The sequence below is a fragment of the Dermacentor variabilis genome, unplaced genomic scaffold (assembly GCF_050947875.1).
Source record: "Dermacentor variabilis isolate Ectoservices unplaced genomic scaffold, ASM5094787v1 scaffold_13, whole genome shotgun sequence".
Taxonomy (NCBI): domain Eukaryota; kingdom Metazoa; phylum Arthropoda; class Arachnida; order Ixodida; family Ixodidae; genus Dermacentor; species Dermacentor variabilis.
This window is the reverse complement of record NW_027460291.1, coordinates 39,051,515-39,066,780: the sequence shown is the minus strand read 5'-3', so window position 1 is coordinate 39,066,780 and position 15,266 is coordinate 39,051,515. Positions and strand designations below refer to the sequence as shown.

At 45.2% G+C, this 15,266-nt stretch overlaps 1 protein-coding gene across 1 annotated transcript in view; it reads left to right on the top strand.

Annotated features, from left to right (window-relative positions):
* The window catches only part of LOC142566645 (tyrosine-protein phosphatase Lar-like), a 79,999-nt gene that overhangs the window by 25,372 nt on the left and 39,361 nt on the right, over positions 1-15,266 (top strand). The window contains exons 5-6 of the mRNA XM_075677480.1: positions 4,587-4,877; positions 8,578-8,678. Of these exons, the coding sequence (XP_075533595.1) occupies positions 4,587-4,877; positions 8,578-8,678 (392 nt within the window). The remainder of the gene's footprint in view (positions 1-4,586; positions 4,878-8,577; positions 8,679-15,266) is intronic.

The window sequence follows — 15,266 nt, the reverse complement described above, 5'->3', positions numbered from 1 at the left end:
GACCAGCTGGACTCGCTGCTCCGGGACCGTTTCGCCTGCGGCATCAACAACCCCGCCACGCAGACGCAACTCCTGGAGCTTCCCGGCCCTTTGCTGGACGACGCCGTGATGAGAATGGAAGCTGCCGCCAAGGACGCCGTGAGATTGCCCGTGCGACTGGCTCACCGTCGGTGGAAGTGGCGGTCAACAAGTTTGCGACAAGACGCAGTAACTGTGGTTGCTGTGGTGTTGCCCACTCTCCGTCACAGTTCCAGTTCTCTCAAGTAGAATGCCTGACGTGCGGGAAAACTGGGCACCTTGCACGGGTATGCCTAAGAGGGAGGACGAACAGCAAACAGCAGCAGGCTGGTTCGAGCCCAGGTACCACACAAGCCCGCGGCCAGGGTAGCTGTCGCAAGGGTACGCGGAGGGGGTGCTGCAGCGGGCTCGAGTTCTTCCGCGGCCCGGCTCGACGTCGTGGCCGAGGACCCGACGATTTTGGGCATGTGGCACACAGGCTTTGTTCCGTCGTCTGTGCTGCCATAGATTCTGACGGTCAAAGTCTGCGGGCACCCTATTTCCGTGGAGCTGAACACAGGCGCCAGCGTGTCAGTAATGGCCGGGAAACACTTCAAGCGTGCCTTCCCCGGCGTGTCCGTCGAGGCTTCGGGCGTGATGCTGCGCAGCTACTCCAGGCAGCTCTCCCAGGCTCAGGGTCAGGTCGAGGTCAACGTTCGCTTTGGCGACAGGGAGGCAACCCTTCCCTTTTACTTAATCAAGGGGTTGTCGCCGACACTGCTGGGCCGAAACTGGATTCATGCACTAAGCGTTCGTCTGCCAGAGCACCAGGGAGCCAGCCTGCATGTGGTGAAAGACGGCCACAGCCTCCTCACCAAGTTCAAATCCCTGTTCCAGCAACGAGTGGGCACATTCGCCGGCACGACGGCTGGCATCTATGTACCTGAGGGAGCCCGGCCACGTTTTTTCAAGCCTCGCCCACTGCCGTTCGCCCTGACTGACGGCGTCACCCAGGAGCTGCAACGGTTGCAGCGAGAGGGCGTCCTAGTGCCCGTCAAGACGTCTGAATGGGCCGCTCCCATCGTACCAGTCCTCAAGCTAGACGGCAGTGTCAGGATCTACGGGGATTTCAAGTTTACCTTCAACCCCGCTGCTACCGTCGAGAAGTACCCGTTGCACCGAATTGAAGATCTCTGGTCAGCGTCGTCCGGTGGGCAAAACTTTACCAAGCTCGACCTCAGAGATGCTTAGCAGCAGCTGGTGCTCCAGGATGCCTCCCGGAAGTATGTCATAATATCGACAACTTTGGGGCTCTTGCAGTACACGCGCTTACTGTTTGGCGCGGCGTCTGCCCCACCCATATTTCAGAGGGAGATGGACAACCTCTTCAGGGGCATGAGGCACGCTGCGGTGTTCTTGGACAACATCCTCGTTACCGGCAGCGATGATGGGGACCACCAGCAGAACCTGGACAGCGTCCTGCTACGACTGCAGGACGCCGGTCTGAAGCTCAAGCTCGAAAAGCGTATTTTCCTGGCCCCCAGTGTTGAATACTTGGGACATGTCATTTCCCAGGCTGACCTAGCCCCGGCTCCTCGCAAAGTTGATGCTGTGCTCAAGCCGCCTAAGCCCTATAACAAGAAGGAGCTTCAGAGCTACCGCGGCCGCATCAACTACAGGAATTTCATGCCCAACCTGTCGGAGCAACTACAGCCGCTCCCTCTGTTTCGAGATGGTCATTAGTGGGTCTGGAAGAAGGAGCATGACCGGGGCTTCCAGCGCAGCAAGAAGCTAATGACAAAGTCTCCTGTGCTGATACACTTCGATCCTGCAAAGCCTGTCGTCCTTACCGTAGATGCGTCGCCATACGGCGTGGGAGCCGTCGTGGCACACCGGGACTAGGATGGCCAGGAACGCCCTGTGTCATTTGCTTCTCGTCGGCTTTATGCTGCAGAGCAACGCTACAGCCAGCTGGACAAGGAAGGCCTGGCCCTCATGTTTAGTGTCGAACGCTTCCACCAGTATCTGTGGGGCCGGAAGTTCGAGGCGGTCCCGGACGACAAGCCGCTGTTGGGGCTGCTGTGGCCAGACAAGGGAGTTCGCGTGCAGGCATAACCTCGAGTGGTACGCTGGGTCTTGAAACTGGCAGCTTACAGTTACGAGCTGGCTTATCGTCCAGGAAAGGACCTGGGACCTGCTTATGCCCTGAGCCGCCTTCCCCTGCCAGAGGTGCCTGATGCTGTTCCAGAATCCGATGACGTGTTCATGCAGGAGCATGCGTACCCGGAGGTACTCTACAGATCTGCGGTATCGCTAGCGACTAGCCGGGACCCAGTCCTGTCTCAGTTGGTGAAAGCTGTGTCCTGTGGGGAGGAACTGGTTCAGCAGGCCTACATCCACAAGGCCGCTGAGCTGAGCTTGCCGCAGGGCTGCCTACTGTGGGGTTCCAGGGTTGCGATACCACACAGTCTCCGGTCCAGGGTCCTGCAGTTGCTGTACGCGGGTCATGCTGGCGTGGAAAAGGCCAAGATGGTGGCCCGGTCCCACGTTTAGTGGCCTGGACCAGGACATCGCTAACATGGTGCAGAGCTACCAAATCTGCCAGGAGCATCAGAGTGCCTCACGTCATGTGCAAATCACCCCCTCGCCGTTCCCACAGAGACCCTGGTCCCGCCTACATGTGGATTTTGGGAGGCCCTTCAAAGGCCATTACTTCCTGGTGGTGGTCGATACCTTTTCGAAGTGGCTAGAGGTTCTACCTGTCACCACTCCATCAGCAGGCGCGACTATTGCAGCGCTACGACGGGTCTTCGTCGCCCAGGGGTTGCCGGACGTCATCGTCCGGCAACCCCTACGGCAACCGAAGTACGTGATTAACATCCCTGGTGCTCAAAGGCTTTCTTGAAGCTCTAGGGTAACTGTTATATTTTGTTGTATCTTACGTTTTTAACGAAATACAATTGCCATAGCCCCGATCACTAAGTAGTCAGTGTCATTATTTTAGTACCTCTATGTTTTACGCCATTTACAGCGACAGTATTTCAGCTCTTCTACTGCCAGGTAACCTTTGCAATTACTTATTCCTTATCTACGCCATCCTCAATTCATCGATAACATTACCATTTGTCATGGTGCTCTGGCCATGCCTGGCTTTTGCACCATAAAACACCACGCACCTTCATGAACGCTCGCTCTTTCATTCGCTCATTCGGGCTGTTCGCTTACATTAAGAATAATCAGCGATGATTTCCGCGAATATATTTTGTCGGACGCAAGATATTAAGGAAAAAAATTGCAGTGATTTCAGTCAGCTGAAATATGGTGGTTGGGGAACACCGGTCCATCCATGAGAATCTAAATACAAGTCTTAAACAAAGCAGTCTCAGGTGGGATGCTACCCTGATTCAGAAACCAATCAACCGCCTTTCACAATTTTGCGCCTTTTCCTCGTGCATTCTGCCTGAATAGCCCCAACTGCTCACAGTAACATTGCGGCTCAAGTGTCCGTTCAGCAGGAACAAACTATCACTGCTTAAATCCATAAAGCCCTGCCCACCTCTATACCACAACCCCAAAAGAAAAGAGGAACGTTGGCTTTGCACGATTGTTCAATTGACTGAAAACAAGCTTGGTCTGAGGGTCATACTGGGTCATGTATGGTGCAACCGTTATAATTGTCGAAAGAACGTTTGAGTTAATTTTGGTGGGATTTTTAAGCCCTGGGACAGATGGAAACCAATCTCCTTTGTTCTCGTTTTCAGTCTTTTTGTGAACAAAAATTTGTAAACAACTGGGAAACAAACTTTGCGACAACGCGTCTCATGTCCAACTGCAGATTCAAATTCCCTAAGAGCTCAAACTCGCACCTGCAGTTTCTCAGAAAGTGAGATAGAGAGTTAGAGGGCAAAACGTTTATTGCTAAATTTAAGTAAATAGTTGGCAATAGTTGGTCATTGTCAGTTGGTGATGCCCATGAATTTCTTGTCGGACTTTTTGGACAATGTCATGGGTACAACTCCTTCAAGGTAGCTCGAAATGAGGACAGCCTTGAACGCTAATTTCTTCTCTTGGCACCGAGCAAACCATTCGTAAAGTAGCGTAGGGATGAGTGCCCCTTATTAAAGTTCGTTTGAAGAATTTTAGGCATTTGTGTGCGTGGTTGAGCAAGGAAGAAACAAGATCACGAGGCTATTCTCTGTCCGTTACCACAAGGCGTCATACTTTTGCAAGATTGACGTGAGAATTCAGTTGGGACACCCGTCTACACAAACTCGTACAACATTCTACGGGGGCGTCGACTTGGCTACGAACTTGTGAAGTGCCCACCTTGGCCAACTTTGCCGGAGAACACAGCAATACAATTACAAACAGCTGGACCTTTTTTTTTATAGTTGGAGCAACGGGGGGGGGGGGGGGTGGAGTCGTATAATACTTTGCGTCCTAACTCAAAAAGAGGCGCACCACTTACTGCAAGGAAACAATAATAGATTTTTTTTTCGCATAACTCTCATCTATGACGGACCACATTAATGAAATAGGGGGTTCTTCTACAGTTTCTTTTCAGCCATAACGCTATTTTGTTCTCGCAGGCCCACCCATACCTGAACTCCTTGGGGCCGTCGCTTTAGGTACTGATTCATTGCGTGTGGAGTACAACGTAAAGCGACCAGGAGCTTTGACGGCTTTCGACGGCTACCAGCTGCGTTACTGCAATGAACGCAGCCACTGCAGGCAAATCCTTACTCAGCAGCAAAACGTCACTGTAGAAAAGTTGCAAGCTGCCACCCTGTACTCTATTGAAGTGAGAACAGTCTTCAAGGTAGGGGAAAGAATTGTCCTCGGGCCGCCTGTAAATTGTGAGGTGCGAACACGCAGCTATGGTAAGTATCTATATGTATATATTGCTAAATTCCTTAATGCTGACGCAGAACATATGTTAACATCCATATTGTTTGAAAAAAAAAGGAATTGTTAGAGTGGAATATTTATATTGAACAAGGGAACATATAGGTATTACGTGCCTGGGACCATGTTGATTTTACCGAAAAACATCAAAATTTCGAAATGTGTAGGTCCCTAAGCGGGCGCACTGGAAGTACAAAGTAAAATAGTGAGGCCTTAAAAACGATAATAATTTAGGAAATGCCCCATTTTGTTCTTGTTTAAATGCTCTCTTATTTAATATCACGGTGGCACTTCCGAAAACAAGGATGTCTTGATAGTTTTCCAACCTTTCATGAAATGTAACATACGTTAATTCGCCTCCACTGTGAAACAAGCACGCAATGAAGCTGAAGAGAACTGTCTTTCTTATTGAATTACCAATGAGGGTTCAACTTTCCGCAAGCTACACATAACCAATAAAGTAAAACATACATGAAAGTGGTGGACAAGAAAAATTGCTCTCGGTGGAAGCGGAACACCCAACCTCCGCATGACGCGTACGGTGATCCACCAATTGAGCAGCGGCTGCAGCCTTCCCTTCGTTTACTTCCGGATATGCACGTATACTGATAACTTTGCCATTCAAATGCTAACCAGCGCCACTGTCATCCATAGTGGCGGAAGCAGGAGGTTAATTTACACTACTGATATGTCATGTAACCAGAGATACCGCTCAAGCCATCAAGGGCGCCAGAGTCAACAACTTCGCTAGCAGGTAGACATGCAGTGCTAGCTGGTCAATAAAATGTATGAACGAGCGTGCGAATCCTATGAAGGCAACAGACAATGACGACAAAGAAGGCCTCGGGACATTAACCCATTATTTTTACGTACTCAACAGTAAGTATATGTAGTTATCGAATGTGCAACGAATTTCAAATAATTAAACTTGATAAAGGAAATCGAAAATAAAATCACAAGGACAGATAGCCTGCCGCTCGTAAATGTACAACCCGTACCAGACCCCTGTGTGGTCCACCAATCAGTACAGCGCACAGAGAAAGACGGTTGAGGCAAGGGCGCTTTAAGGGGTGTTGTGAAGTTGCTGGAGAAAATAGTGGCTGACCCGGCGACAGTCGTTGGTAAACCGCATCCCTCGTGCTCTGCAATAAACATAGTATGCTACCAATACTATGTGTATCGCTTAATGTGGCCTCTAATTGAATGGATTAGTATGTAGGTGGCAAAATACATACTATGTAAACTGTGCGAGTGCAGGCTCCGCAGGACTTCAGTTCTTTTCGCAAATCCAATGTCCCGTAAACTTTTACGCCCGACCGTACGAAGAAGAAGAACTGCAATTGTTAACGTTAAGGAAATTTTTGTGATTGGCTGCTTATTCGTCATATTCGTTCCAATTCAGTGCCTGCCTTGTGCACCAATAGATAGCCCTAGCCCGCATGGAGTAGTACACGGAGCACGAGCGCTTTTGGCGCGCTATACGATTAGGCTGAATGTAAAAATGCATGAAGCTCCGATCTCATAAATAGGCGCGTATGCTTAGCTTTGATTGAACAAGGAACAAGCGTAAACCGGCCTCTCACGGTGTAGACTGCTTTAGCAGCGAGGAGGAACTTAGCCTCGAACGGACGAGCCACGCCGCTTTCCTCCTCGCAGTGGTACGTGGGGAACAGCGGATCCCGTTTCTCCCAACGACCACTCGGAAAAATAGCGCTGTCACTGGGACTTATTGCGATTCTAACGTGTTCTGTCTGTGACTGCTGCGATGTCAGAGGACTCAAGGTCAACGGGCTACCAGTGGGCTGTATTCGGCTGCAAACATAACTGTCGGAAGCGAATATGAAGTGCACCTTCAGCCGCGGCGACTCCGTGTGCTCCACTGCTGTAGTTCAAAACAAGCGTCCGCTTTGGATTGCCAGTATAAACAGAAAGAACTTGACGCAATGAGCTTCGTCACTTGTATTTTGAGATTTTCCTTCATGTGAGCGCACGGCGACGAACGCGGTACTTATGATCCAACAGGGATATGAACGAAAGGTGCATATTTGAATCGGTCCATAGCGCGAATGAACGAAATCAAGTGTACCTTCGTGCACTCACATTAAAGTTACTGTGTTAGAAAGTGTTCTAAGATTATCATTACTGGCAACCGACGTGATGGTGTTAGTTGACTGGGGACGTTTTATGAAAACGGTACGTGGCGACGGAGAAAATGTAGGAGTGTTCTTTTTCGTTCTGCAACCAAAGCCATGCCTACAGTGTACCGGCCGCGCCTTTGTACACATGGGCTCTCCCGTGCTTCGGAATCTCGCTGGCAAGTTGTGTGGCCGAGGTCGCGCGGCGCACGTTGTCTTTAGACAATCAAGTTGCTGTTGCAGGCAGTAGTTCGTTACTCCGCTCTCTCGAGTCGGAGAGGTACCCTCGCACGAGCACCACTCAAGACCTAAGAAGGCACATATTCTTTCAACGCGTCGCGAGCGTCTAGTTGGTTGTGGCATACTGGCGGCTACTGTCACCAGGTCGTTTGATCGACTTCACCATATTAACGGCCCTTCCAGTTGAGTAATGTTACAGTTATCAAATTTGTAAAGCTCGATGTCCGGATGTCAGTTAAACCATGCTTAGAAAGTCGCACTGCGAAAATTTTGGGAGCACGAAAGCTAGCGAAACATGTTTCCTCGTAGCTTCGTTACTCACCTGGATTGGGGTGTACGCTCGTGGGGCATACCGCGTGGCAAACAGAGACAGCTCGGATTGTTGTCACCTGAGTGACGCCTTAATGAGTTCAAGGCTAGACATACGATAATAACACGTTGCACGCATGCTACGTATCGACATTATTCAGATTTGACTAACCCCCTATTTCTATGGCGGGTAGAGCTTTGGCGGTGCCTCCAGACCCCTCGCCTTTCGATATTGAGGCTGTATCGAAGTTCAAAGCTTAGTAGCGAGACGCAAAGAAATTTCCCAATTGCAAAAACTTCTTGAGACTTCCGAGAAAACTGACCACTCGTCAACAACAGCGCGTTTGCTGTTCGCACTCCTGGTCACTCCCACATACCAGCAGCGCGCCTGCGATAGACGGCAGTGTAATCGCAAAATGGTGGCGCCCTCGATAAAACGGTCTATAGCACAGCACAATTTCTGCAGCTTAGTACGCACACGAGCATCGAGTTGTGGATGTTGTCTTCCAAAGAGGATCTAACGGCGCATGCTGTCAATTCATTTGCACGCTTAAGGACCCTTAGGGGGTAAATCGGTTTACAGTGCAGCGGCGTTCAATTTACGAAGCGCGTGCAAAAGTGTGCCATTATAGGAGTCGAAATAAGAAAAGTTTAGAAAGCACCGGCGCCAGCAGAAAGGCCGCTTTTGTTTTCGAACACTGCGTTTTGATATAATACGTGATTCCTGCATGCTTATGTGAATGCCTCGCTGTGCATCTGAATTAAGGCTGCGTACTGGTTATGCAAAAAAACTTGGTTTTCCTCTCAGCCTAGAGCCCTGCGCACATTTTAAGGAATTATGACATTTCCGCTGGTGTGGAAGCGACACTTGCTAATAGTCTCAAGGTGTCAGGAAAATTAGGGCTGACAGCGAAATATAATTACATTAGGATCAATTACTATAACATCTGACTTCTTTTTCTTCCACTACGCGTACACAACTCCAACGCAGTTCCTGAAAAACCACGGTTGAACACAGACTTATCGGACAAAGGACCACACGTCATCTTCCTGCAGTGGGAATTCAACAATAGCTTCGTAGAATATGTAGAGGTAAGTCTTTCAGTCCATTAATAAATCCGCGTTCACCGGGAGTGCAAGTTCTGCTACAAATGAAGGCTGAGGTTTTTGTCAAGTTTCCTTGTTGCTCCCCGAATTTCAGACCCACAGATTAAGGGAGGTGGGTCAATTTGAAAGTTGGTGAAAGCCAGCACAGAATTTTTTTATTCTTTTAGTGTTAGTAAAAATTATTCTGCCAGCCGTAGTTGAGTTCTCTCAATATAACTGCAAATTGCGCATACCTCTTGAAGCCTGTCGCTGTTGACTCCTCCTGTGCTTTGGCGCCAGTGAGTGATCGTGGAGTTAAAACTACTCTGCTCGGCGGCCTTGTCCCGAACGTATGCGATGTTAAAAATGTTTATATATATATATATATATATATATATATATATATATATATATATATATATATATATATATATATATATATATATATATATATATATATATATAACGTTTGCAGCCACGCAGCAATCGTTGGTGCGTCTGATTCGAGATAGTCCACTGTCCATAATTAAGAACGTAAATCGAAAACATTACACCAATGCTTCGGTGCATGAATTGCTCAGTATTCTTTATTGTAGTAATTTTCAAGTCTCAGGTTCCTTAGCCCCAACTTTGCTATGGCAGATGCGGTTGCGGCAAGACACCGAACAAATTTGATGCCACGGGTTCTTCAACCAGGAAAACTAGGTCCATAAGCATTCTAGCTTCCATTTGAAGGCGCCGGCTGCATGGATAAAATCAATTACCTCGTTTTCATAGCCACAACACCATTGTCTCTAAGCTAGCGCGGCGGCTATTAAAACTTTAGTTTTCATTATCCGCGCATTCTTGGAGTGCATGCGCACAAGTATAATTTTATTTCCTTGAAAAACGTGCCGATTCAACATTTCGGTTGTCTACAAGCTTCTCAGCGCGTCTTGAATAGTGGTAAACTTTAAACGACGTGCTTGCAGTGACGTAATTATTCTGCCACCTCTACTTCGATTTTATTCTTGTTCTGGGTCCCCTTCATTGCTTGTCTCATCTTATTCCTGACGTTAGTAAGTAAGCTTCAATTTAATAACGGAATATTTATGATGCTCTAGGGGTGAAGAATATCTGAGTGATAATATTATGCAGGCGTTGGTGCCTGAGCTTCAGTTATTATGACCCGGCAGGATAGCTCAGTGGCCATGGCGCTGCGCTGCTGATAACGAGGTCGCAAGTTCGACCTCGGCAGCAGCAACTGCATTCCCGTGGGAGCAGAAGGCAAAAGCACTCGTGTACCGTGCAGTGGGTGCAGGTTGAAGAACCTGAGGTGGTCAGAATTATTCCGGAGTCTCCCACTATGACATGCCTTGTATTGAGATATTGGTATTCGTTTGGGAAACCCCAGAATTAAATTAATGGAGGGCACTCCGCAACCGCCATTAGCACTTAGCTTCGTGCTCATTCACAGCTTTCCAGTGCTGTATCATTCGCTTAAAGAGTGCGCGCACCAAACAACTTTTTTATCTGCCAAGCGTTAGTGGTGCTTTTATCGGATACTTTTAGGGAAAAAAAACAGATCCAACACACTTGCTCATGTCCGTGTGGAACGGCACCTGAAGTTCACTGACTATGCGTGCCCGCTGAGAGGGATTCATTTTTGTCGTTTGTTAAACTATTAGTCTCGTGCATACCTCAATAACTGCTCTCCTAAAGGAATATTTAGGTCGTGATTTTAAAGCTGTATTTATTACACATTCGCGAGAGTTTTCTTTTTTTTTCTCTAAATATTAACCACCCTTAATCTCCACATATTCAGGGTGTTTTTTCTTTAGCTGCACCACATTTTTTAAACAGTCCCTATGATAGATAGCGCAATTCTAACCCTTGATCGAAATCGCTCAATGTGGCGGCCATTACTTCTACGAGACATCGATGTTCAGTTGGATAATTAACGCGATTGCGCTATTTAACTTTTTTATGTATTTACGTTACGACACATATTTCAATCTACGAATTATAGCCGCTTGGTTCACACGGCGTATCCGCTTAGAACGAATTCTCTGGACACCACCACTTCCGAGATATTACTTTTCAAAGTTTGAAGTTTGAAGTTTATTATAATTTTGACAATACAAGATTGTCATGGCGCCGGAGCAAAAGGCGAGACTATACACGCCTGATTAGGCCCCTGGCGCCACGAGCACAGCAGAAAACAGTGGAAAAAAAATGTATAGATATATACACATAATCCACACATATACATACTCGCATATACATGTATATATACGAATGACAATTATACATACAGTAAATCAGTGCAACACAATAAGTCTAAATAATCCAAATCAAGAAATAAAGTACCTACAGAACGATACAGGAAGGCCAAAAGCCAAATCGGAACAAAAAGTCTTGCAACGCATGAAATTGCATATCAGTAGAAAAACAGAAAATCGATTACAAAAAACAGGTGTCAATTGTTGGAAAAATACAGTTTTGATTTCTTTCTGAATATTGAAATGGTTGGGGAATCTTGCACGATATCAAATAAAGCATGCTCTTAATTAAGTAAATTAGGAATCTGCCACTGTAAAAGCTGATTGCCGTAGTTTGTTTTAGTTTTTACCTTAATAAAGTTCCTACCTCTTAAGGTGTAATTATTTGTGGTATTAGTACACAAAGAAAAAAAGTTCTCACGATTGCTTATGAATTCGAAAAATGTTTTTTCGGATAACTTGTTTATATAGACTAGTGACACTCAAAATACTGTCCTGGTGAAAGTACTCAGAGGTATGTTCGCACATCGATAGGTTATGAATAATACGAACACACTTTTTCTGCATTCGGAATAGAGTTTCCAAGTTAGCTTTAGAAGTGACGCCCCAGATAAGTAGACAATAGTGAAATCTAGAATGAATAGTAGAAAAGTATAACTGACGTTTAAGTTTTAAAGGTAACAGCGTGCGATGCTTATTGAGCATACCAATTAATTGTGCTATGCTACGTTTACTATAACTTACGTGATGCGTACACCGAAGATTTTCTTGGACGAGTACACCCAAGAACTTGTACTGGGAAACCATTTCAACTGGTTGCGATTGAAATATTAAAGAAGGTGCGAACTTACCTGTTTTGTTAATACGAGTAAAAACAATATAGTTTGTTTTTTGACATTTAGGCTCAACTGATTAGCCGATAACCACACTGAAAGGAAATTTAACGAGTTGTTAATAAGAGGAATTAGAATAGAGATGTATTCAGAGGAAAAAAAACGTTTCTATCGTCGGCATATAATACAATATCGGGTGTTTCTGGTATTGCCGCGATATCATTGATATAAAGCAGGAAAATCGTAGGTCATATAATAGAACCCTGCGGGACGCCGTACCTAATGACTGCTAAATCTGATTTTATGCTGTTGATTTCCACAAATTGGGAGCGGTGTGATAGATAGCTACGCAGTAAGTCTAAGGCAATGCCTCTAATTCAATAAAAGAGTAATTTAGAAAAAAGTATGTCATGTTTAATTGAATCAAATGCTTTATTAAAGTCTAAAAATAAGCGTATTGTGTATTGTTGGTTTTCTATATTGGCAACAATTTTATCACGAATTTCAAGTAATGCAGATTCAGTGGATTTACCCCTTTGAAAGCCATACTGATTTGGGGGTATAAGGTTATGCTTTTGCCTGTGTCCAGTTATTCTAGCATTTAAGGCTTTTTCAATAATTTTAGAAAAAACTGGAGGTATGGATATCGGCTGGTAATTAGTGATGCAATCAGTTGCGCCACCTTTATGCAAGACGACGATCCTAGCAATTTTCATGTTATCCGGAAATGTGCCTGTAGAAAACACAATGTTTGTTATGTCACAAAGGACATTGCATAATAAATCCGCGGCTGCTTTAATTGTTGCTGCTTTAATACCGTCATAACCGCAAGAAGAGCTATTCTTTAAATTGCTAATAATGTGTGCTATTTCTGTAGGTGTAACAGGACGAAGATACATAGTATTTTGCAAACTGGTGTTAATATAGTCCTTAAAGTTGTTGCTAACTTCCGATTCAAAGGAGCCAAAGCACAAGAACTGCCGAGTGAATACTTCAGCGAGGGATTTACCGCTTAGCACTTTATCGCCGTACGTAAGTTCCTGGGGAATGCTGTTTTTTGTGTGCCACAATAGGTCCTTTAGAGTTCGCCAAGTTTTTTTAGGATCATAAAGAATGTCCGCAAATTTGTTAGCGTAGTAATAAACACGCGACTTTTTATGTCGGCATTTAGCCTGTTCCTGACCTTTTTATATTGCTTAAAAGTTTATGTGTCCTTATATTTCAGGAAGTTGCGGAAGAGCTTATCTCGTGCTTTCATTCTCTTGACTAAATCGTAGGCAACCCAGGGTTTTCTCGCTTTCTTAAACTTTCTAACAGTTACCAAAGGAAAAGAATGTTCGTAAATTTCAATAATTTTCTCGAGAAAACTGTTGTATAAAAGGTTTGAGTCAGATTTATTTTTATCTAAAATTTCATTCCAGTTTACAGATGCGATATTTTGACGGAAATTATCTATTGCGCGCTTAATTATCACCCGCGTAGTTTTTGTCGAGTGTTCTATGGTAACCTGTGGAAAGGTTCGCTTAGGAATGAAACAGAACAAAGGTAAATGATCACTGATTGCACTCACAAGCACTCCCTTTTTCACGTCACTTTCATCATGATTAGTCAGACACAAATCAATCAAAGTTTCACTGGATGCAGAGACGCGAGTAGGCAGAGCAATATTGTTTGAAAAATCATACATTGATAACAGGTTGACAAATTCATTAACCTATGTGTTATCAGGTTGCAACAAATCAATGCTAAAGTCGCCCAAAATTACCACAGACATTTTCAGTGACGACAGAGAATCAAGGAATGTTTCAAATCGACGGAAAAATTCAACCAGATACCCAACGGGAGGCCTATAAACAACACCAATTACGAAAGTTCTACATCTGACAAAAAGAAGTTCGTAGTTTGACGACATAGCACAGTGTTCAGCCATTACTTCATAATGAACAGCGTTTTTTATGTATAAAGCAGCCCCACCCCCTTTCTTACTACACCTGATCAAGCGTTCAGGTTTGTAACCATTGATTTGGACTACATCTTGAGCGGTATTGTACCAGGTTTCCGTAAAGGCCAAAATATCAAACTCAAAGCCTGAGGACATGAAGAATGTGTTTAATTGGTCCTCTTTGTTCCGTAAACTCTGCGCGTTTAAATGATAAAAGGAAAAGAAGTTCGAGCGCTTACTCTCCTCAGAAGCAAAATCACGAAAAGAAACGGAATCGAGATAAGACTTAGAAAATGAAACCGCCATGGGAAATAATATAGCTTATCCAACAATACCTGAAGCGGTAACATTAAACCATGTTCGCGAGGTCACTTTCTTGGCAAATTCGAATGACACTGTCACCGCTATTCTTTCGTGCAAAAACATGGCCATTCTTTTTCCACACTTACTTACTTCATTTTCCACACTTACAGTACTTCATTTCTTTTCCCTTCGTTTGCGCTAGCCATAAAAGCCTTTTGTTCATCGCAGTTAGATTCGCAAGTCTGGTGCTTTCTCCCGAAGACGTGAGCGACTTTGTTTCCACTGTTCCTTCAACATGACAGATCGGAAGCGAGCTATCACCACAGGTTTTATACCAGCACGTGGATGCAGCCGATGAAGGGAATCAAGGTCAGAGTCTGATAGCTCGGGAATCTCAAGCGTACGTGCCAGACAGTTCATCTTATCAAGGATGTTTTCATTCTCTTCTTCTTGCATACCGTGAATATCGATGTTTTGTCTGCGGCTGTACTGCTCCAATTCATTTAACTGAGCTTTCACTTCTAGGGCATTTGGAGAAGTTTCAGACTCCAAATGTTCAACATGTTTCTTCAAGGCCGCAATTTCAGTACCCTGACTGCCAGTCTTCTTAAGTATTTCTTCATACTTGTCAGAAAACATTTGGATAGAGGCCTCAATGCCACTGATGCCTTTGACAGCCATGGACAAGGTGTCCACTTTGGCCACAAGTGGAAGAAGTGATAATACGTTTTCATTGAGTTGGTTCAGTTTACATTCAAGTCTTTGGCTTTCAGACATATTGGATGAGGCACCACCCCTTTTTTCATTTGTTTTACATGTTGCGCACTTCCAAGAATTTTTCAAGGAATCGCCTTTACTGCGAAAAGCAGACCCAGTAATTCCAGAACATTTACCAATATGGTACGAATATTTACAAATTGTACACACAAGGGGGTATTTCTTCGGGCCGAATTTCTTCATTGCACACCAAACAGTCAGCCATAATAACAGTGGACAATGATTAATCAGAGGCACAGCAGCAGCAGGGAACGCCACAAGCTTAAGAGCGAGTTCGAAACAAAAATAACACCAACCTGCAACAGTGGTAAAACAAGTGCGTGAGAAGCGATGCTGCGTGCCGTCCACCACCACTGCTGTGCCCGAAAAGTGTCCGATGAAATGCATTGGCGTTCAAGTTGTTTTTTTAAGAAACCGCTGTTTTACCCAATGAATCACAAAAGTAAGTGGAGCATGAATTTCGATGGACACCTTGAAA